Raw genomic sequence first — 24895 nt, 5'->3', positions numbered from 1 at the left:
CTTGCAGTCCAAGGGACTCTCAAGAGTCTTCTCCAACACCACAGTTCAAAAGCATCAATTCTTCAGCACTCAGCTTTCTTCATAGTGCAACTCTCACATCCATACATGACCACAGGAAAAACCATAGCCTTGGCTAGACGGACCTTTGTTGGCAAAGTAATGTCTCTGCTTTTGAATATGCTATCTAGGTTGATCATAACTTTCCTTCCAAGGAGTAAGCGTCTTTTAATTTCATGGCTGCAGTCACCATCTGCAGTGATTTGGAGCCCCAAAAAGTAAAATATTAATTTGGAAAATGAAAGCAACTTATATAATTTGGTGGGACTGAAACAAGGAGGGTAATGGGGCTAGGAAAGCAAGAAATAAGGTTAGAAAGGCAGATAAGGGGCCTGACCATGAATGTCCTTGTGCGGTTCCTAAAGGGGTTTGTATTTTGCCCTGTTACAAGCAACAGAGACCCACTCTCCAGTTTTAAACTCCTGAGCAACATGATCAGCTTTGCATGTTTGTAATATTACTCTGAAAATGAGTCTGTAATGATTCAAACCTAAAGGCAGGTCTGGGAGACTATTTCAATAATCCCTGTAATGAGGGCCTTAGCTGTTTACTTCCTGGCAGAGTGAACAAAGGAATAGCTGTATCCAAATAGAAATAGGTTAGAAGAGGGAAGACGGAGTAGGCAATGGCACCCCACTCCAGTACTCTTGCCTGGAAAACCCCCTGGATGGAAGAGCTTGGTGGGCTGCAGTTCATGGGGTCGCTGGGAGTAAGACACGACTGAGCGATTTCACTTGTACTTTTCACTTTCATTCATTGGAGAAAGAAATGGCAACCCACTCCAGTGTTCTTGCCTGGAGAACCCCAGGGACGGGGGAGCCTGATGGGCTGCCATCTATGGGGTCGCACAGAGTCGGACACGACTGAAGTGACTTAGCAGAAGAGGGAAGAAAAGTAGTCCAGTTTAAACATAGTGAATTTGACATGATCATAAGATGCCTAAAGTGCTACCTACATACACATTTGAGAAATCCTAGGTTAAAGTTTTTACTGTTTTCCTCACTTTAGGACTTTCCAGTGCCTCCACTATGCTATATCCCACATGTAAAGGAATGATGTAAGATGCAGTGTTTACCATACTTAATCAAACAAGAATATTTACCCCAGCCTATTAACAGTTCTCAGGACAATGGGGTTACTTGGAAAATGCTGTTCTAGAAGTTTCTAACTATATTAAGATTAAAAAACAGTGAAGAGTTTTTTGAACTGGCTCAAAAGTAATTAGAAAGCAGACCAAAAAAAAAAAAAATGTAGCCTGAATAATCACTAAGGTATAAAGAATAAGACTTGCATGGCTCAGGTTCTTAATAGATTGTAAGAATAAGGAAACCTGCCTAGTATTCAGGACCCCTGTGAAATATACTATCGAAGTGAAATAGATAGGTTGAAGTTGCTTAAAAAGTCAGCTCTGTCCAAAAACAAAGGAGAAAAATACTGTAAATGATGCAGAAATACTGTTAATAGCCAATCCGACATACACATTAGGCAAGGCTAAAAGCTATTTCCTCATCTCTGTTTAAGTAGACCCAAATGAGGCTCTTGAACAAGCTTTCTTTGTTCAGGAAGGAATCACTGGAAAGCTCTCCCTCCATCATGTAATACAGGCAAGCCATCTACTGAAGGGGGTAAAAGGAGGTCTTTGTGGGTGGACAGAGGTTGACTCTTCACAGTATCCCTGCTGGGCTGAGTTTGCTGGAGGCTTGCTGATATTCAGGAAAAAGTCCAGGGCCACCTTGGAGGACAGAGACCAGAGATCCTGAATGCTGTTCTGAGGATGAAAGTTGGTACTCCCCTTGGGGCTGAATAAGGAAGCCCTGACCCAAAGACTACTAGCAGGAAAGGATATATCAGCAGCTCTTGGACAGAACTCACTGCACAGATAGGGAAATCTGGCTTGGCCAGGCTCAATGCAGAGGTGAGAATGCTGGGGGGCAGCTGGAAGCAGGTTTGGGTGGGGCAGGGGCTGCTGAGCAGGGCATGCCAGCATCAGAGCTGAGAAAAGCACCACACAGGGCCTGTCTTCATAGTGCCAGGCTGGCAGGCCATCAACTGAAAGTTGAGTTTCCCGTGGTGATCCAAAGCAATACTGAATAGGGCCCAATGGCCCACAAAAGCCCCAGAGACTCCTGAATAATTTAGGATGGCAAATACTTCAAGAGAGAAATGTCAAACTTCTAATTAGAGTAGGAGTTCAAAAAAATAATTTAGAAAGAGAGATTATAATTAAATACCAAAATGAATCATGCTGGGTACATAGGGATATGAGAAAAAATGTTTCTAGTTGCTGATCTACATGGATGCACTAGCCAGCCAATAAGGATCTTTCAAACCATACCAAGGTGAGGTCCCTGAGGCCACCCACACTCAAGAAAAGCTCAAGAGACTTTGGAAGGATTTTCTTGTAACTGGGAAAGCCAGGAGATATATAGGCAGTAGGCAACCATTACAGATATTCAAGTATCAGGTTTAATTGTGTTGGGATACAATGGAAACCAGACTGTGAAGGGTGAGCTTCCTAACATACACACACACACACACACACACACACACACACACACACACACGACTGAAGAGAGAAAGGAGATGTGGAGATTAGCCAGTCATCCAGGCACAGTGCTGAGAGCTGGTCTGGGCTATCAGTACAGACTGAGCAAGAAGAGGTCCTCGTACCTTTCTTTCTATATACACCCTGAAATATGCAAGGCAGGATGGGAAGGTTGAAAAAGTAAAAACACACAAACTTACAGGACACAGCCTGAAAAACTACTCTCATAAGACATGATAAGGCATTACACATGGGACAGAAATTTGAGCTCACATTACAAAGACAATGATCTATGGGGATGGGAGTGTACAATAAAGCCTCTTGAAGCAGACAGTAGAGATAGTTGCCAATTTCTACAAGACCAATCATTTTAAAGCCTTTTTCCATCAAGTTAACTATGTATTCCTTGGTTTTCTCAGTAAGCTCAAATTTATTTTTAAATGGCAATGTATTTAAAGTGCTGAAGAACCAAATCACTTTATAACCTAAACCTGATGTAGCTGCTAATTTGATTTATATCATAGAGAAGAGGAAAAAAAAATGTGATGAGTGTTACGGTATCAACTATCTTCAGTGAAAGTGTCATTACAGATCTCTCAACTAACTCTATGCATAAACACACACCACACACATAAGAAACATATTCATAGAACAAAACTCCAGGAAAACATAAGCTATAAATAACTGTATGTGTGCATACACACTCACATATGTATATCATAATTTGAGCCAGAAAGAATCAAGCTAGAGTTTCAAAAAAATGCCGACTCATCTTTTTAACTTTACACATATGCACAATCAGAACTGTGAATGATCTATGATCTATCCAAACTACCAGTTTCCGAATGGACTGACATTCATTCAACTGATCATTTGTTGAGAAACATGCCAGACATTTTACACCAATTAACCCTACTCTCACAATAATTTTGTTTGACAGAAATGATCCCATTTATAGATGAGGAAACTGACAATTAGAAGAATGAAGTGATACCTAAGTGGTCACACAGAATCCTACAGGGTTTGACTTTCTGGACTAGTTTGTTTTGTTTTCAAATTAATAATTATCTCTAAGCCCTATTCACTTCCAGATGATGGGTTTCACAATCTCTTTAAGTCTTTATTACCCTGATGTTTTAAGGTTATCTTCAAATCACTCTGTAGGGTCCAAATATATATACATATACTCAGCTGGAGGGCCTCAGGAGGATGAGAGTTCTCATCTACAGAGGCATCATGCCTATTTTCTTGACCTTGTAAAGTATAGACAAACATGGGAAGGATGTCTGAAGACTCAGAGCCTCTTCCAAACCTGAGGAGTATCTATGATACTCCTTAGGTCACTGGTAAGGAAAAGAAAGCATTAACCACAACATTGGGACAGTCCTTCTGTTTAATTATTTACATGCTACAAAACAGAGATGTTCTAGGGCTGTCTGCATATCTCCCTTCTGTATATGAGGGAAGATGTAGACACTACAGAATGGTTTCCAAGTTGTGTGGAATGCTGGTAACAGAAGAAAGGGTAAACTATCTACACAACTGAAATCATGTGACGAACACAACCAGGTGATATTGTTGTTGCTCAGTCACTCAGTCCTTTCCGACTCCGTGACCCCATGGAATGCAGCACACCAGGCTTCCCCGTCCTTCACTATGTCCCGGAGATTGCTCAGTCTCAGCTCTATTGAGTGGGTGATGCCATTCAACCATCTTATCCTCTGTTACCCCCTTCTTCTCCTGCCCTCAATCCTTCCCAGCATCAGGGTCTTTTCCAGTGAGCTTGCTCTTCACATTAGGTGGCCAAAGTACTGGAGCTTCAGCATCAGTAAATGAACATTCATGTTTGATTTCCTTTAGGATTGACTGGTTTGATCTCCTTGCAGTCCAAGGGCCTCTCAAGCATCTTCTCCAGCACCACAGTTTGAAAGCATCAATTCTTTGGCACTCAGCCTTCTTTATGGTCCAATTCTCACTTCTGTACATGACTATTGGAAAAATCATAGCTTTGACTATATGGACCTTTGTCAGCCATAGGTACACCCATATGAATGTTGTTTTAGGCCAGCTTTTTCACTCTTCTCTTTCACTTTCCTCAAGAGGCTCTTTAGTTCCTCTTTGCTTTCTGCCATAAGGTAGTGTCATCTGCATATCTGAGGTTATTGATATTTCTCCAAGAAATCTTGATTCCAGCTTGTGCATCATCCAGCCTGGCATTTCCTATTATGTACTCTGCATACAAGTTAAATAAGCAGGGTAACATTATACAGCCTTGACACACTCCTTTCCCAATTTGGAACCAGTCCATTGTTTCATGTTCGGTTCTAACTGTTACTTCTTGACCTGCATACACGATTTTCAAGAGGCAAGTAAGGTGGTCTGGTATTCCCATCTCTTTAAGAATTTTCCACAGTTTTTTGTGATCCACACAATCAAAGGCTTTGGCATAGTCAAAGAAGCAGAAACGGATGTTTTTCTAGAATTCTTTTGCTTTTTCTATGATCCAATGGATGTTGGCAATTTGATCTCTGATTCCTCTGCCTTTCCTAAATCTAACTTGAACATCTGGAAGCTCTCGGTCCACATTCTGTTGAGCCTAGCTTGAAGGACTTGGAGCATTACCTTGCTAGCATACAAGATGAATACAATTGTGTGGTAGTTAAGAGTATATTTCTCTCACTCCTGGTTGAAAGAACTAAAGAAAGCAGGCCTGAGGAATAAGAAAAAAAAAAAGGAAGACTATTTTGGCTCATGTCACAGAAAAATCCAGATACATGTACCTGTCTCGGGGCACAGCACGAGTGCAGGCTCACATGATGCCACTAGGATCCTCCTTAGCTCTGCTCTCTCTGAACTGGGTTTGTTTTGAAAGTTCATGTGGTTCCCAGATGGTTGCAGCTCCTCCAAGCCTCGTATCCACACTTTTCTGTGGCAGGCAGAGAGCAAAACAAAGCTGGTCCTGCCAATGTCTCAACACAACACATGATACAGGTCTAAACTGAGTGACTTGCCCCATCCCTGAACTCATCACTACGGCCAAAAGGATGGGATAGTCTAACTGATTAAACCACCCAAGCTACATGATCAGAAAAGGAAAAAGGGTGGTTTCTCAAATAAGACCTGACGCCACAGAAGGAGGGAGAAAGACAGCCATGCAGGATGAAATATATTAACACTATACCACAGTAGAAAGAACAGAGTTTATTCACTAATATTGCTCCTCCAATATCACTAATTCTTGCATTCACAATTCCAACTGAGAGTGCAGAGATGGGGTGAGAGGTGGGAGGGAGGTTTAAGAGGGAGGGGACATATGTATACCTACGGCTGATTCCTGTTGATGTATGGTAGAAACCAACACAATATTGTAAGCAATTGTCCTTCAAATTAAAACAAATATGCTTTTTAAAAAACAGAAAAAAAAATTCCATCCCTGTGTTTACTATTGAATCTGAAACCCATTAACACTAGTAATGATAGTTGTAATAATAGTAACAATAAGAGTAAGAACAGCTAATATTTACTGAGTACTGCATACTTTGGACCGAGATACTGTTTTTAAGCACTTAACATATATCATTTCATTTCTCACCTAAACTCAATTTATAGATCAGGAAGTTCAGTTCATTCATTCAGTCGTGTCTAACTCTTTGTGACCCCATGGACCACAGCACTCCAGGTTTCCCTGTCCATCACCAACTCCCGGAGCTTACTCAAACTCATGTCCATTAAGTCGGTGATGCCATCCAACCATCTCATCCTCTGTTGTCCCCTACTCCCACCTTCAATCTTTCCCAGCATCACAGTCTTTTCCAATGAATCAGTTCTTTGCATCAGGTGGCCAAGTATTGGAGCTTCAGCTTCAGTTCTTCCAGTGAATATTCAGGACTGATTTCCTTTAGGATGGACTGGTTGGATATCCTTGAAGACCAAGGGACTCTCAAGAGTCTTCTCCAACACCACAGTTAAAAAGCATCAGTTCTTCAGCACTCAGCTTTCTTTATAGTCCAAGTCTCACATCCATACATGACTACCAGAAAAACCATAGCTTTGACTAGATGGACCTTTGTTGGCAAAGTAATGTCTCTGCTTTTTAAAAGCTGCCTAGGTTGGCCATAGCTTTTCTTCCAAGAAGCAGGTGTCTTTTAATTTCATGGCTGCAATCACCATCTGCAGTGGTTTTGGAGCTCAGAAAAATAAAGTCTCTCACTGTTTCCATTGTTTCCCCATCTATTTGCCATGAAGTGATGGGACCGGATGCCATGATCTTAGTTTTCTGAATGTTGAGTTTTAAGCCAACTTTTTCACTCTCCTTTCACTTTCATCAAGAGGCTCTTTAGTTCTTCTTCTCTTTCTGCTATAAGTGTGGTGTCATCTGCATATCTGAGGTTACTGATATTTGTCCTGGCAATCTTGATTCCAGCTTGTGCTTCATCCAGCCTGGCATTTCATATGATGTACTCTGCATATAAGTTAATATGCAGGGCGACAATATGTGCAGCCTTGACATACTCCTTTCCGGATTTGGAACCAGTCTGTGGTTCTATGTCCAATTCTAACTGTTGCTTCTTGACCTGCATACAGATTTCTCAGGAGGCAGGTAAGGACTGGGGAAACAGACTCTTGGAGGGCACAAACAAAACCTCATGCACACCAGGACCCAGGAGAAAGGAGCAGTGACCCCACAAGAGACTGACCCAGACTTGCCTGTGACTGTCCAGGAGTCTCTGGCAGAGGCATGGGTCAGTGGTGGCCTGGTGCAGGGTCAGGGGCAATTGAGTGCAGCAGTGTGTGCACGGGACCTTTTGAAGGAGGTCACCATTATCTTCATAGATAAGGAAACTGAAGCTCAAATAGGTTAAGTAGCCTTGCACAAGATCAGATATTATACAGAATGTAACCAGAATGCAAACTGCAATCCAATTCAGAAACAACATTCTTCTACAAAAATATGACACTACCTTTTCTCAATAATTTTTAAACCTGAATCCCCAACCCACCCTTAAGCTAATGCTCTAAATTCCTATAGAAAGTGCCTGTCCTAAACTTGAACATACAGAAACTACCCTATCACTATTAAAATCAACTGGAACCACCTTCAGCCAGTGTGATTCTGTGATTCAAGAAAACTTATCACCTTACACTTGCCAGGTGCTTTATAACACTTGAAACAACAGACGTGACATCTGTGGGTAGAGGGAAGCAGGCCCTTATATCCACCCAGAGCTGTCAAGGGAAGGAACTGACTTCATCACTCATGTGGACAGCAGCAGCCGCCTGATTTCTGTTACTCACTAGAAATGGTCTCATTAAAGAAAAATCCCATGTGTTTCCGCATTATAAATGTGCCAACAGACAGCTCAGTAGGAGATATTTCCAAACAACAAAAGTGTTCATCAGAAAATGACAATCTGAACAGAGGAACTGAAAATCCGTTATATGTAGCATGGAAGTGAGCCAGTTTACAGATCCTGTTGCAACATAAAAAATAATATAATTAATAATTTCTAACATTCCTGGGGAGAAAGGATTTTTTAAATAACATTTCTGAAGCAAAGGTGTCAACTAACAAAATTTACTTTTTTTTTTCTTGCTGTTACTAGAAAGCCAGAGAAGGATCCAATCTTTTTAAAAAGAAAGTAAATAACTTTTCACAAAAACACATAAACATAGGCAGAAATAGGTGGTGAAAAGTGAAAGTGTTAGTCGCTCAGTCGTGTCCAACTCTTAGTGACCCTATGGACTGCAGCCCACCAGGCTCCTCTGTCCCTGGAATTCTCTAGGCAAGAATACTGAAGAGGGTTGCCCTTTCCTTCTCCAGGGGATATTCCTGACTCAGGGATTGAACCCAGGTCTCCCACATTGCAGGCAGATTCTTTACTCTCTGAACCACCAGGGCACATAAGCTCCGCCAACCTGAGAGCAGAAAGAAGACTCAGCAGGCTCAGGCCAGGACTCTACCTCTGACAGGAACCTTGTTCAGCACAGCTGACCCTTGAACAACAGTGGGGAGGGGGTTGTCAGGGCACAGACCCTCACCACAGTCGAATTTACAGTCAGCCCTCCATATACACGTTTCCTCCATATCCACAATTCTGCACCTGTGGATTCAACCAACATAGGTCGTGTAGTACTTACTGAAAATAATCTGCTGTAAGTGGACCCAAGTAGTTCAAACCCTTGCTATTCAAGAGCCAACTATATTTAACAACCCTCAAAGTCAGAATGAACCTTAAGACCTCTCTCTGCTGACTCATGAATGAGTTCAAGTTACTCAACTCATTGTACAGCCCTGTGTGATTTTATAACCAATGTACTGAAAGTGTTCAGAACTATTCTAATTTTTGTTGACATGTAAGTTTGAACTAATACTCTATTTTCAGTGAGTTAAGAGCTCAATACTAGAAATTAAAGGTAATGCTGAAAGGCTAAATTATCATAAGCCCCTCTAGAGTACCCAAAATGTATGCTCTTCACTATCTCATAAGCGAAAAGGAAAATTACTTATTCATGTGAACACACCCGGTATCCTAAATCTAGAACTCATGCAGTATCTTAAATGATTCCTCTCTTTCTAAAGATAAAGCATAATTAATTCCAAGTGACAAAGTGCTTGTGCTTTTTTATTTAATACGTTCCTTTGGTTTTTCTCCTGTGAGTTCATCCTTTTCCTTAGGCAAGCATCAGCACAGCACTGAGACCCAAGATATAGGCACAAACAAGAAAAGCAGAAGGCTGGGAAGTCAGAATTCTGAGCTCCAGATCTTGCTCGATCCCCAAGTAAAGCAACCTTGAAATCACTATTTAACCTCCCCACCCGCCAGTTTCCTTATTGGAAAAGCCGGAACATTTGCTTCCTTCCTTCACCAAGACTATTATGAGAATCAAATAAGCTCAGTGATCTGAAGCAATCCTCAAGCTTCAAAATGCTATTAAAAAAAAAACAAAAAACAAAAAAACAATAGGTACTGTTATTGCAATTAATACATTTCTAGGTGAAAAGGTACCAAACACGCATGGATCCTAGATTCACTATTAGTATGAATGAAGGTAGACAGGAAGCACACAGAAAGAGATTTTTTATGTTAATGAAAAATTTTAATCACACTTCAAGGAACAGAGAGACACAAACTAACCTGTCTAAATCCTGTTAAAATTGATAACCACAATACAAGAAATTACTTTGTCTCTAAATTAACCCTCTATTCATGTTTCTTAAAGATGTTAAACTTCATCAACTGTCCAAGTTTCACCACTTAAAATCTAGGATCTGCAAATGGGTATAGTAATAGGAACTTCATATTTATTGTGTGCTGAGTCACTCAGTCGTGCCTGACTCTTTGGGAACCTTTGGACTGCAGCCTGCCAGGCTCCTCTGTGCATGGGATTTTTCAGGCAAAAATACTGGAGTGGGTTGCCATTTCTTCCTCAAGGGATCTTCCCGACCCAGGGATTGAATCTATGTCTCCTATGTCTTCTGCATTGCTGGCGGATTATTTATCCACTGAGCCATTGGGAAAGCCCTGTATTTTCACAGCGGGATTGATATGAGAATTAGTTTATACCTGCAAAGCACTTAGGACAGTGCCGGCCAGGGTACTGGCTCCGGGAAGATTTGTTCTCCTGTGCAGCAGTGGAGAACCATTCATATCTGGGGGCAAACCACTGCTCAGAACTCTACCAGATGAAATGTGGATTTCAGACACAGGTTTGCTCATCTGTACAAGGAGGAAAATAGTACAGGTGCTTACACCTCACATGAAGGTTAAAAAATGTATTTGAAGATTGGAAAGATACCTGCTACATCCAAAGCGTTCAGTAAGTGGTGGCATTGGTGGTTTTGCTTAGAATAATAATGTCTAATAGTAGTAATACTGGTAAATTATTGAACAATCCCTTAAATTCTTGAACTTTCAGTGATTTATTTAGCTTAAATAACAGTTCTGAAACAACAGTTGCATGAATCTTGGCAGTAGAAAAATTGTATGTGATTTTAAAATGGTAAACATAGGAATAAGTTCTCATCTGCAACCTCAAGTTTAATTCTGCTTCAGACTTATCACTGCCAAAATATTTTAAAAAGTAAGAACTATAATAATGCTTGAAAAACATATGGTTAATTCCTTTACATTTAACTTTCTATAACCTTAGCTCTCCTACAAAGCTTGCATTGTCTAATTAATCTAGTGTGCAACATTATTCCACTAAAACAAAGCCATGCATTTCTAAACAATTTTTATGACTTCCCAGTCTTTGTCAACACCATTTCTGTTTGTGCAAATGCCAAAAAAAAAAAAAGACTGACTTTCTGAAAATCTTTTAAAAGTCAAGACTTTTCTTTCATTTTTCATTTCCCCAATTCATTTTCATTTTTCATTTCCCCAAAAAAGAGGAAGAAAATAAAGGAAAACAGAAGAAGATTAAAAAAAATAAGAATAGCAAAAGATATCTTTATAAACTGATAAGGCATTTTTCTGGGGCAAACAAACTACAGAACTACCCACTTCACCAGGTGTTCTATCTGATTTCTCTCCATCTTCATGGCTAAAGACAAACGTGCCACCACCTCTTTACAAAAGGAGCCTTTGCTTTCAGTTCCTTATAACTGTCATCATACGTCATCCTCTAACACACTGCTGGACCTCAAGACAACTAAATCACAGCTGGCCAGAGAAAAGAGGAATTCTAGAAACCATGTCCTTATACCTATTTCCTTTTGCACAGACTACTAAGCGGGCAGGTGGCCTGATGATGAAGGAGACTGCTGACGTTCAGAAGATCACAAAGTGACCAAGAGCAAACCCAAGCCCTCTCTCTCCCTGGACAGGGGGGCTTTCCGATATTTGCTGCATGTCAGCATTAAATTTCTTACATTTCTGTTTCAACTTTGTACTATTTATTCCCATTGCCAAGCAAACCAATCTGCTGCTTGGTTTTTATTTTATAATCAAATACTACAATGTAAAAATCAAAGGAAGTACCACTCTCAAACAGCCTTTTGATGAGATACTAGCATGTGAATTATCAGAGTAAGAGCAAATTTCTCAGTATTGTTTAGGTTTTTCCCTGCTTCTGTATTTTCATAATGCAATTACATCAACAGGGGTTACCTAACTGCCCTTATGCTTAATCACTTCAAAATAAATGAATGTAACTTGATAGGATGATTCCTATCCTTTTTCTTTCCATTCTTTTGAAAGGTTGTCAACTATTATACACAAATGCTTGGTGTACATACAATAAGAGCAAATATTAAAACCAATTTACACCTAGTAGCGAATGGACTTGCGGACACAGTGGGGGAAGGTAAGTGCGGGAAGATCTGAGGAAAGTAGCACTGACATATGTACACTCTCATGTATAAAACAGCTACTGGGAAGCTGCTATATACCACAGGAAGCCCCGGTTGACGCTCTGATGACCCAGACGCATGGGTGGGGGGAGGGGAGAGAGGCTCAAGAACAAGGGAATATATAGATGATTACGACTGATTTGCACTGCTGTACAGCGGAAATCAACACAACATTGTAAAGCAGTTTTCCACCAATTACAAAAGAAAAGGAAAAAAGAACCAATCTATACATGACAAATACCACTGAAATCTAAAAATCTAACATGTATCTGCTGAAATCAAGGCAACAACAGTTATTCAACAGCCTCAGACATTTCAGTAATTGCATGTCCTCTGCAAGTCACTGACCCAAGTGTCAAGACAGACAACAGAATATTCTCAGCTTCCAAATGTTAGGTGTCCTTCAGTTTCGGAGAAGTCTGGAAGGAAAGAATACTGGTCCTCAGTTATGACGGCCCAGCAAACTATCTAAAAGAAGGAAAACAGTAATCCTGCTTTCTGAGATAACCAACAGGAAAAGTTATATCTGGATAAAAGATTTCCCTTGTACTGCTTTAAATAAAAAAAAACAATAATAATAATAATTCTACTATCATTTGTACATTTGTTCTTTTTTTTTTTTTTGGCTAAGCCACCTATATGTAAAATTTAACTACATAATGCCCACACCACTTCAGTCACATGTCCTACTTCAAGATAAACAACAGTATTTGATAATGTGTTCTCAAGTTTAAAAATACATTAAAAAATAAAAAGTAATTACCTTTCCGAAGTCACGGACATCAAACAGGTCAAATGCCTCGAACAGTTCACTCTTTCTCATTCCAAACGTCTCACAACAGGCCGTGAGGAATGTCCTTATGTTCTTCAAACAGAGAAACTGAGGAATGGGAAATAGCTATTAGTATATAGTGAATCATTCTAAATGCTACCTATCCTCTGTCACACCCAGAATGCTGAGGAAATACCAAGCAAGAATCCATCTGCTCTTGCTGGTGTTTTCCGTTACCCTGTCGGCAATATTTAATGATTACCCACTCTCTCCCAGGCACCGTGACACAGCGGTGAACAAGGTAGACAAAAGTCTGCCCTCACGATCAGATCAGATCAGATCAGATCAGTCGCTCAGTCATGTCCGATTCTTTGCGACCCCATGAATCACAGCACACCAGGCCTCCCTGTCCATCACCAACTCCCGGAGTTAACTCAGACTCAAGTCCATCGAGTCAGTGAGTGAACTCATCTCATCTCATCCTCTGTCATCCCATTCTTCTCTTGCCCCCAGGCCCTCCCAGCATCAGAGTCTTTTCCAATGAGTCAACTCCTTGCATGAGGTGGCCAAAGTACTGGAGTTTCAGCTTTAGCATCATTTCTTCCAAAGAACACCCAGGACTGATCTCCTTCAGAATGGACTGGTTGGATCTCCTTGCAGTCCCAGGGACTCTCAAGAGTCTTTTCCAACACCACAGCTCAAAAGCATCAATTCTTCGGCGCTCAGCCTTCTTCACAGTCCAACTCTCACATCCATACATGACCACAGGAAAAACCACAGCCTTGACTAGACGGACCTTTGTTGGCAAAGTAATGTCTCTGCTTTTGAATATGCTATCTAGGTTGGTCATAACTTTCCTTCCAAGGAGTAAGCGTCTTTTAATTTCATGGCTGCAGTCACCATCTGTACTTACAGTCAAATAAGAGGAGACAAGAACCAACTCAGCAACAAAAACAAAAAAGTAACTATGTTTATTTTTTCATGATGGTAAGTGCAATAGAGAAAACTAAAGCCAGGAGAAGGGATCAGGAGTGCTGGGATGGGTGGAGGGAGCCTCAGTGAGATGGTTAGAGAAGGAGTTGGTGGGAAGAGGATGGATAAGCAGGGAAGCTGTGAAGGTGGGGAAGGAGCAACCATGCAGAATTATAGGACAGAGTATTCAGCCTTAAGTAGCATCCTATGTCAAGGTCCTGAGGTGGAAGTTTCTGAGGTTATGTCTGAGGAAGGGGCCAAGATGAACAGAGCAGAATGGATGACAAAGAGAAAGGCAGGAGGTGAGCTGGAAAGGCAGTGAAGTCAGATGAAAAAGGATCCTGCTGGACAGGCTTTTACTCTGACTGAGATGGGAAGTCACTGGATACTTTGGGACAGAACTGGGATTTGATCTGATATTTTAAAGGGTTCTTTTTTCTTTCTTTTAAAAAGATTTTATTGAAGTATAGTTGATTAACAATATTATATTAGTTTTCAGGTGTATAACATACTGATTCAAATTTTTTATAGATTATACTCTATTTAAAGTTTGTTGGCTATATTCTGTGTTCTGTACACTATATCCTTGTAGCTTATTTGTTTTCTAATAATACTTAACTCTATATTAAAAATACTAATACTACTATTCAACAAATGATCAATATAAAACATTTAAACAAAATTAGTTTTGGTAGTTTTGGTACTAAGTCTTTGAAAACTAATATGTATTGTATACTTATAGCATATCTCAATTCAGTTGTTATTTTTTGTGGGGGGAGGGGTTGTGCTACATGGTTTGTGGGATCTTAGTTCCCCAAAAAAGGATTGAACCCATGCTCTTGGCAGTGAAAGGATCCTAACCACTGGACCACCAGGGAATTCCTAGCATATCTCCGTTCAGACGAGCCCCATTTCAAGTGCTCCACAGTCATATGTGGTCAGTTGCTGTCATAATGAACAGCATGGTGCTAAAGTTTCAGTTGTAAGTTTGTAAACAGGCCCCTCTCTTTTATTCAAAATATGCACAGACCTATCAAGTACAAACTTCTCACCTGAGCTTTTAAGGTCCTCTGTTATGTGCCCCACTATGCAATCAGGCTGGTCTCCTCCTTGGTGCTCGTTACTCCATGCTCATTCCTGCCTCTATGCTTGAACTTTGCCATTCCTCTATCCAATAACCCTCTCTCTTTTCCCTTTTCTGTTCTAACACCCAATCCAGCTACTGTTCCATCTCCTCCTGGACTACAGCAGTTTCTACTGCTCTTTTTTCAGAGCTTTTTTTTTTTTTTTTTAATACAGATCAAAAGGGTTTAGAGCAAGGTTAGAGAGAGTAACACTGGATAGGAAGCTATCACAATAATCTGGCTGAGAGACACCCATGGGAAGATGAGGTGTTCAATTTTGACTTAAACTGGAGATGCCTATTAGTCATGCATGGAACATGGGGCAGCAGACAACTGGATATACGGATCTGGAGTTCAGGGCACAGGTGTGTGCTTCAGACATAAACCTGAAAGTCTTTGGAGTATACAAAACATTTTTAACCATGATATCATCTGAGATGACTTTGAGAGAAAGAAGAGGAGAAGAAAGGATCTGGGGTCAGGTCATCTTAGATCAGGAAAAGAAAAGGAGCCTGCAAAGGGGCTTAGAAAGAGGGAACCAGTGATGAAGGAGACCAACCAAGTAAAGAGGCTTTCCCTGAAGCCAAGTAAAGAAGGTGTTTCTAGAAAGAAGGAGTGATAATCTGTGTCAGCTGCTGCTTTTACTCAAGTAAGATTTGACCAGATGTTTTCCTTGAAATCTGGCTGTATGATGCTAACAGGTGCACCCTGACAAAAGCAGGTTCCATGTGGAAGATAGGGGTGGGGAAATGCTGTATGGAGCAGCTTCAAGACACAATAGGAAGACAGAAAGTAAAGACAGAATGTATCAATAGATTCTGAGGAGTTTTGCTGCACAAGAAAACAGAGGATTGAGGAGGTAGTAAGCAAGAAAGACAGGTCAAGGAAGGGCTTTTTAACAATGGAAGCTGTTTACAACGTGTTTCTAGAAAGGGAGAGGCACAGTCACCCAAATGAAGTCCTTGAGTGGGCAAAGGAAAAGGGTCTGATGCTCAGGCACAGAAGCTGACCCTGGAGAACACACTCAGCTCATCGACACCAACAGGGACAAGAGGTAAGGCAGCCACCATCACAACTTAAACAACCAACAGAATTTACTTTCAGCATCTAAGATTCAGATCCAACTAAGCAAAGGACACACATACTCCGAAAGTGAATTTCGGAAATAGCTGCAATGGCACACATTAAAAAGAAAGTTATTAACCTCCAATAGTTGAGAAATCTATTAGCCTATTATTGCATCTTTGCTTTTTTTTTTTTTTTTTTAAGCACTGTCAACATTTTATTTTGTTTTTGTTTTCCATCTTGGTTTGTTTTTTAATTTCCAGAAAGCACATTTTACTTTTTCTACTTTGGAAACATTCAGGTTTTGCATGGGCTTAACCCAGACATAGTTTTACCCTTTACAGGAATCCTTCTTGAGGCTTAAATATTTCAGGAGGGGTTAAAACCACAGGGGAAACATCATAAACCCTTTGAAGCACAAAAGCAGCAGCCAATCTGCACATTCAGTTACTGCTTTCATTTTTAAAAATTCATAAGAGACCTTTATGACACAGAATCACTCTGCATGTAGCTCTTCCACATAGAATTGCTTATTTACAGATTAAAAGCCTTACATTCTGCCAAGATAGACAATAATTACTCTCTTGAGGATTATGCAACGGCGCTCTTGCAATATTTTTTACATAATTAAGTGCCCAACTCATAGCTCACCAAGGAACAAAGCATAATTGCACATGCTACCCTCTGAAGATTTCGCACCAAACTCAAAATTTCCCCCGTGTCGGAAAAACTACAGTAGAGCTCCATTCAAGGGCTTTGATCATTAATTCAGAAAACTATTACTGAAAGCAAAAAAGAAAAGAAATACAGTCATTACTGAATGCATTACAAGAGATTATTTAAAAACAGAACTTTCCCTGACTTCTGAAATCAATCTTAACCTTATTTGCCCCTTAAATAATTTAATTCCACAAATATTTACTGGATTTGAAGAAAATCACCGGTACGCTCTGCATTTCCAGGCAGTCATCAAGTTTGGTCACCCTTTTATTTATGTATTTTTTCAGTCAACAGTTTTTGAATGCCTACAATGTTCCAGACACTGGGGATACTGAAAATGAATAAAACAAGCTTCTCTATTAATCGCGGCTGGAGATTTTCATAGTTACCACCAAACTGGCTAGTAACACTAGGATCACACTTCTGCTAATGGCTCTGTGCAAGTGCAGAACAAAGTTGAGGGATGGAGGAAGCAGGCCCTAATGTCATCACAGAAGCCCTGGATAGAGCTGGGCCTGCCAGCCCACCCACCCCAGACTTTTGCTTTGTTTTCCTATGTTGAACTCTTTCCTTTCCAGTTTTTTTGGTTTTTAATTTTTTCTTTTTTTATTTCAAACCTAAAGAAGAATTGAAAGAACAGTACAATGAATATTCCTTTTACTCAACAACTATAACATACTGCCATAGGGGCTTTTGTGTGCCAGCCATTTCTCTATTTATTCATAAAAATTTGTATGTGAAAATAAGTTCAGACATCATGGCACTTCAATCGTAAATAACCCTGCATGCATTTGCTAGGAATAAGGACACTTTCCTAAATATGTATAATACCGCTATGGGCCTCAGAAAATTAACAATAATTCCATATTATTCCATATCCATCCCATATCCAAATTTCATCAATTGCCTACCCAATGTCTTTTTAAACTGCTTCCCCAAACACACACCTAGTCTAGGGTCCAATTCAATTTTATCCATTATATTTTATTTTTTGCAGTATTTTTAATCTAAAAGTTTTTCTTTTTTTTTATTTCCATGACACTGATTTTAGAAGAGTCCAGACCCAGATATGTTATAGAATGTCCCACATTCTGGATGTGTCTAATTATTTCTTCATGGTATCATTGAATTAATTCCCCCATCACTTATATCTCCTATGAACCAAAGCTACATCAAGATACAAGTTAACCAGTTTGGGAAAAAATATTTTATACTGTGAACTTCCTATTTCATCATATCAAAAGACACAAAATGTTAGGGTAACCCATTATTATTGACATTAGGCTTGATCACTTGGTTAAGATGGTTACTGCCACATGTATCTACTCTAAAGGTACAGGTTCTCTTTTATATCAATAAATCCTGAGAGCGATAATTTGTTACCATGAGGCTGTTTTTTTCCCAATAATTTTTCATCCACTGATAACCCTTGCTTTAATTATTCCATTTGGGACAGCAAAATTCTATCTTTCCTTCCACATTTATTGGCTGGTATTCTCACTGAAAAACAAGCTTCCCCTGCCCTTCTCCCTTCCTTTTTTTGAAATCTTTGCTTGTGTAATAATTAATTGCGATCATTATTCTTTTGGATGTTCAGATTGTCCTGAATTTGGCCACTGGGGGTCTCTTCAAACTGGCTTCTGTGACCTTTTGACATGACTCCACTAGTGTTTGTTTTATTATATCAAACTGTCCTAGGCCCACCTCATGTTTTCTCTGCCCAAGTTCTATAATCAGCCACTTCTCCAAACAGTTCCTTTTCAAGTTTTATAGTAAATGGTATTTAGAGAACAAGTCTGAGCATCAGGCTGTTCCCAAATTACATGAGCCAATTACATCAAATGAACCTGTAACTCCACCCTTTGCTTAAGCAATGTATCACCAGCAACAGAAAGAGTTAATCTAAACAAATCCTATCATTTTCTTTGTGGCATGCCTAATAAGCCAACTCTTATCTCACACTGTTAAGAAAGAAAAAACTTGAGTTCACTGAAGACCAGTGAATACAAGAGTTTCTTTATGCTTGGAGATGTTACTGGTCTTCGAAACACTGACAGTCCTTTGTATTTAGCAGCTCAAAACCTCTGCCTTTAGACCTAGTGTATGATGGGCAAAGACAAATACATTTCATTAGTTCGTTTCATAACCATACTTTATGTTTGACCAAAAATTATATAACTTTGCTAAGTTTTTAGTACAAGTGTTAGTCCCTCAGTCATGTTCGACTCTTTGTGACTCCATGGACTCACTGCAGCCCGCCAGGCTCCTACAATCCATGGAATTCACCAGGCAAAAATACTAGAGTGGGTTAGCCATTCCCTTCTCCAGGGGATCTTCCCAACACTGACATCAAACTCAGGTCTCCTGCACTACAGGCAGATTCTTTATCATCTGAAGCCCATAAAAGAGAACTTTAGGGCTTTTCAGAATTTAGGATGAGGACTTTTAAAACCAGAATTAAATAACTCAAGGATTTTTAAAATATTAAATATATCCATGCATGATTATTACAGAAATCAAGGATAGGCAAAAGGTTTCAATAGCGTTTTATCATTTAACACATATTAATGAGGTACCTTTTATGTACTAGGTATCATAAAACTTCAAAAATGTCCCCCAGTTGGGTACTTATTTATTAAACACATATTAATTGAATGAAATTGCCAAGAACTGAGTATTTTTTAAAAAGCAAGTATGATCCAAACTCTGCCGCCAAAAGAGATCAGGCAGAGCATACAAACAAGGAAACGTGTAGTTACATGACAACATAGCAAATGCTATGAAGAAGTCATTCAGAGGTCCCTCAGGAGTCCTGGCGGAGAAGGTGATGACACCCCACTCCAGTACTCTTGCCTGGAAAATCTCATGGATGGAGGAGCCTGGTGGGCTGTAGTCCATGGGGTCGCAAAGAGTCGGATGCGACTGAGCGACTTCCCTTTCACTTTTCACTTTCATGCATTGGAGAAGGGAATGGCAACCCACTCCAGTGTTCTTGCCTGGAGAATCCCAAGGACAGGGGAGCCTGGTGGGCTGCTGTCTATGGGGTCACACAGAGTCGAACACGACTGAAGTGACTTAGCAGCAGCAGCAGCAGCAGGAGTTCTGGAGTGTCAGAGACAGCTTTCTGGAATAAATGATCCACGAGACCCTGCAGGGTGAGTGGGAGTCAGTCACAAAAAAGAAAGGAGTGCTCAGTGTTCAGGGAGGGGAAGGGAACCTGCCAGACTCAGAGTGTGAGGATGTCCAGGTAAACAAACAGGAAGGGGATGAATATGAGATAAGACAAAGAATGGACTGGTGAGGGCAATGGAAGGGGTTCAGAATGGACACAGCTCTCTAGGGAGCAGTGACAGCAGGGCTGGACAGAGGAGCTGGGACTCACAGAGCAAGCCCAATGGATGCAGGCTTTATCTAGAAGAAACGTTGAGGTTTTACATACGAGAGTGCAATCCTCAGTTATTCTTGAGTGTTTGCTATATACCAAGTTCTATGCTAAATGCTTACACCTTCTAATCTTCCACATTAACTCAATCAGGGAAGGTTTTTTTCTTTCATATATACTGAGGCTTAGATGTTTAAACAGGTTTATGCAACTGCATATGCCAAAGTAACGCAGTTGTAACTCAAAACCAGACTTTCTGGCTACAGAGCCTATATCCTTAACTGCTATGTTATACTAGCTCCATCGTGTAGTGTGGAGAATTAACTATTTTTGTTTTCTCTTTATTAGGGAGATTGTGTGAGGCAGATGAGATAAGAACAGGACAGTGTCATGTTCACATAAGGAAAAAATCACAGTGATTTGGATTAGAATAGTAGAAGCAGAAAGGGAAACAACTCTAGAATGTAATATGGAAGGAAATACCTGGTAATTGACTGAATATAGGAGTGGAGTGGAGAGAGTAAAGGAGAAAAGAGTTCAGATTCATAATCATAGCTCCATCCTCGGCACTGCAAAGACAGAGAAGGGATTCACTGAAAATGGTCACTTAGCAAATTAGGGAACAGGAAACAGGTGCCAAGAATTGAGTCAATTAAACTTAGTTTCATCTGGAAAGTCCTGGTATGGAGATATTCCACAGCCCCTCTCTCAGGTATATTCTGTGACAAGTGACACATTCTAATGATACAGTCCCTGGTCTTCGGCCGCGATGCTCTCACCCTCTCTTCAGAAACGCATCAACAGCTTACGTATTTACTACAGGTTGAAAAGCACTCGATAAAGATGCAGAAAACCCTCAGAGAGGAAGCTAAGACCAACCATGTCTAAGACACCCTGAAAATCATACATCAGGCCAGAGCTCTCTAGACAGTTTCCTAACCAACAGCTATCACAACAGATGAAGCCAAGTTGCTTTTTACCTTTGTGGCTCTTGTTAGCACTTCAATGCTATTGATACTGATGTTACAGAAAGAAAACATTTAAAGGTCGTGCTGCTAAAATTCACAGTAAAAGGCTTCAAGACTCTCTTCTCCCTCTACTCTTTTTATAAAGTGTATGGTTTCCTTTTCCTCTATGTATGTAGAAACCACTTTGACTCTTCTCAATGATACAAATGCAAACAGGATTGCTTCCCTTTTTCTTATCTGAAAAAATAAGCATGTACTTCTCTAAAACTGTTAGCAATATTGGACTAGTGTTAACTGAGGCTGCGTAACAGGAAAAGCCTCCACAGCTTATTATGAAATAAGTTATTTTGATCTCAACTGAGAAATGGTGTCTTGTGGGAAGGTCAACAATTTCTAACACAGCTTCATAATCACATAGACATGTTGACATATTGTCATTTTCATAGGAACCATCAGTAGCCAGGTCAGCAGATAAAGTAAGACCTTTCCAGGGTCTCATTTCTTTGTGGGACACTCATTATCTCATTTGAAGGAAAGTCTGAATTTGAGCATTTGGCATAAGTTGAATTATGAGTGGTCCTTAACAGGCTGATGGACAGTTCTGAAGACACAAGAGAGACCACAATGAAGCCCATCCACAAATATTAAGGTAAAAGCAGAGTTTTCCTTCTGGGCTGTCTCAGCTTAGACTTAGTCAGGTCTCTGCCTAGTACCCTTGTCATTCTTCCTCCCAACCCCCACCCCCCATTTAGAGAACTGGCAGGCTGGAAGGGAAACCATAATAAATTAAGTTTCTCTCCTATTGGGATTTTCTATTTCTGTCTGTTTTACCATATCCTCTCCTCTCTCCCACTACATCTGTCTTTTAAGATTAGGTCAACTAAATCTTACATCTTCTGGAAATTTTTTTTTAAAGAGAAGAATAATTTTTACTTCTATGAGGACTTTATTTATCCCTTTTGCTCGTGAGTCAGTAGGTCCCCACAGAAGGGGCATCATTCCCATTGTTCTTTGAAGACCATACTTACAGATGAGTTCTGAATAATTATTAAATAATTACACTGCACTTGGCATCAGTTCAGGACTGCACAATATCTTCCATTTTCCTCTTGATCCTATTATTACAGATAAATGAAACCCCTAAAGGACACTCAGGCAGAAGGCCAAAAATGGAGGAGGGCCATTTCACATCTTCAGTTTTGTGTTCAAATCTCTAAACTAAGACTGCCCTATTTTCAGTAAACTAAAAGCCAATTATTTCCGTTTTGATTATATGCCAGGCTGCAATTCATTTTTAGAAAATAAGTTTTTTAATTTCTTAATCACAAATATAGTAATTTAGGAACACTGAAATTTACAGAGTTTTTGTTTTTGTTTTATTTTCTCCATGATGAGGCACTTTAACGGATTATATATAAGTACTGAAATGATTAAGATCATATGTGTAGGGCTAACTTGTAAAAACATGTACATCCTACATATTCTGTAGCATCAGACTCATACCTGTGATAATAACTATCTGGACTACATCTGTTTGCCCAACCAATGATACATGAGAGAAACATTTTTGAGAGCACAGACTACATTTATTTCATCTATGTATCTCCACAGCTTTTTTCTTTCAGTTTTTTAAATTGGACGATAACTGCTTTACAATGTTGTATTGGCTTCTGCCATACATCAGTATGAATTAGTCACAGGTATACATATGTCCCTCCTGAATCCCCCTCTGATCTCCCATCCTATCCCTTCCACCTCATCTCCCACCTCTAGGTTGTCACAGACCTCTGCATTGAGTTCCCTGGGTCACACAGCAAATGCCCACTTGCCATCTGTTTTACATATGGTAATGTATATGTTTCCATGCTATTCTTTCAAATCATTCTACCCTCTCCTTCCCCCACTGTTCTCTATGTCTGCATCTCCACTGCTGCCCTGCAAATAGGTTCATCAGTACTGTCTTGCTAGATTCCATCAGTTCAGTTCAGTCGCTCAGTCGTGTCCGACTCTTTGTGACCCCATGAATCGCAGCACACCAGGCCTCCCTGTCCAACACCAATTCCCAGAGTTCACGCAAACTCACGTCCATCAAGTCGGTGATGCCATCCAGCCATCTCATCCTTTGTCGTCCCCTTTTCCCCCTACCCCCAATCCTTCCTAGCAGCAGAGTCTTTTCCAATGAGTCAACTCTTCACATGAGGTGGCCAAAGTACTGGAGTTTCAGCTTTAGCATCATTCCTTCCAAAGAACACCCAGGACTGATCTCCTTTAGAATGGACTGGTTGGATCTCCTTGCAGTCCATGGGACTCTCAAGAGTTTTCTCCAACACCACAGTTAAAAAGCATCAATTCTTCGGCGCTCAGCTTTCTTCACAGTCCAACTCTCACATCCATACATGACTACTGGAAAAACCATAGCCTTGACCAGACGGACCTTTGTTGGCAAAGTAATGTCTCTGCTAGATTCCATACACATGCATTAATATACAATATTTGTCTTTCCCTTTCTGACTTACTTCACTCTGTATAATAGGCCCTAGGTTCATCCACCTCATTAGTACTGACTCAAATGCATTCTTTTTTCTAGCTGAGTAATATTTAATTAAATATATGTACGACAGTTTCTGTATCCATTTACCTGTCGATGGACACCTAGGTTACTTCCATATCCTAGTTATTGTAAAAAGTGCTGCAATGAACATTGGGGTACAAGGGTCTCTTTCAATTATGGTTTTCTCAGGGTATATGCCCGGTAGTGGGATTACTGAGTCATATGATATTTCTATCCCTAGTTTTCTAAAGAATCTCCATACTGTTCTCCACAGTGGCTGTATCCATCTACATACTCACCAACAATGTAAGAGGGTTCCCTTTTCTCCACATCCTCTCCAGCATTTACTGCTTATAGATTTTTAATGATGGCCATTCTGACTGGTGTGAGGTGATACCTCATTGTAGTTTTGATTTGCACTTCTCTCATAATAATCAATGCTGAGCATCTTTTCACATGTTCATTGGCTATCTCCATGTCTTCTTTGGTCTGTTTAGGTCTTCGGCCCATTTTTTTGATTGGGTTGTTTGTTTTTCTGGTATTGAGCTACATGAACTGCTTGTATATTTTGGAAGTTAATTCTTTGTCAGTTGTTTAATTTGCAATTATTTTCTCCCATTATGAGGGCTGTCTTTTAATCTTGTTTATAGTTTCCTTTGGTGTGCAGAAGCTTTTAACTTTAATTAAGTCCCATTTGTTTACTTTTGTTTTTATTTCCATTACTCTAAGAGGTCCCCACTTTCATAATGGACATATTTCTTAATAAATTAATGAATGTATGATGATGCAATTTTATCTGCATAAAATAATAAACAATCATCATTCCTTGGTAACCAATGAACTCATATGGAAATTTACATTAAATTGTCACCATATCCTCTTACTTATGTTAATATATCAATGTCTTCATTATTAAATTACCTCAAAAGTCCTTTTAGAAGTTGGTGATTTTAATAAATATAAATCAAATAAAGACTTTAAATTAGTAAGCAGTTATGTTCATAAGCATCATCTGGTTTGCCAGCCCAGATGATGGTGTGTATTCAGGGGTGGTCTGCTAACTAGTTTTCAGGGTCCCTGGCCAGCTGTCACCATCACACACACACACAAGCCCTCTGCTGCTTTCAACAGCTTGTCTTCATCAGAAGAGGCACTGTATCCCTCTCCTTTGGCAGGAACTTAGACTTTTAGTTTCAAAGGCTTACTGTCAACCCTAGCATTAGTCTTTGTACCCAGAAACAAAAAGGTTAATAAACAACATCTTTAATCCTCCTTGTGTGTTTCTAGTCTTTGCACTAGAAAATCACGGCCGGGATGTGCAGAGGTCAAAATTAGCCTATTTTACTATTGTCCATTAACCTGCTAATGAAAGCAGTACATGCTATTG

General features: G+C 40.0%; 1 protein-coding gene across 2 annotated transcripts in view; it reads right to left on the bottom strand.

The window, feature by feature from the left end:
- Positions 1-24895, bottom strand: part of VAV3 (vav guanine nucleotide exchange factor 3) — a 433329-nt gene that overhangs the window by 330026 nt on the left and 78408 nt on the right. For both annotated transcript variants that reach the window (XM_027536347.1, XM_027536346.1), the window contains exon 2: positions 12718-12834. In XM_027536347.1, the coding sequence (XP_027392148.1) occupies positions 12718-12834 (117 nt within the window). The remainder of the gene's footprint in view (positions 1-12717; positions 12835-24895) is intronic.

Source organism: Bos indicus x Bos taurus, chromosome 3, assembly GCF_003369695.1.
Source record: "Bos indicus x Bos taurus breed Angus x Brahman F1 hybrid chromosome 3, Bos_hybrid_MaternalHap_v2.0, whole genome shotgun sequence".
In the NCBI taxonomy this organism is placed as follows: domain Eukaryota; kingdom Metazoa; phylum Chordata; class Mammalia; order Artiodactyla; family Bovidae; genus Bos; species Bos indicus x Bos taurus.
The sequence above is the reverse complement of the archived record's forward strand: the minus strand, read 5'-3'. Positions and strand labels throughout refer to the sequence as shown.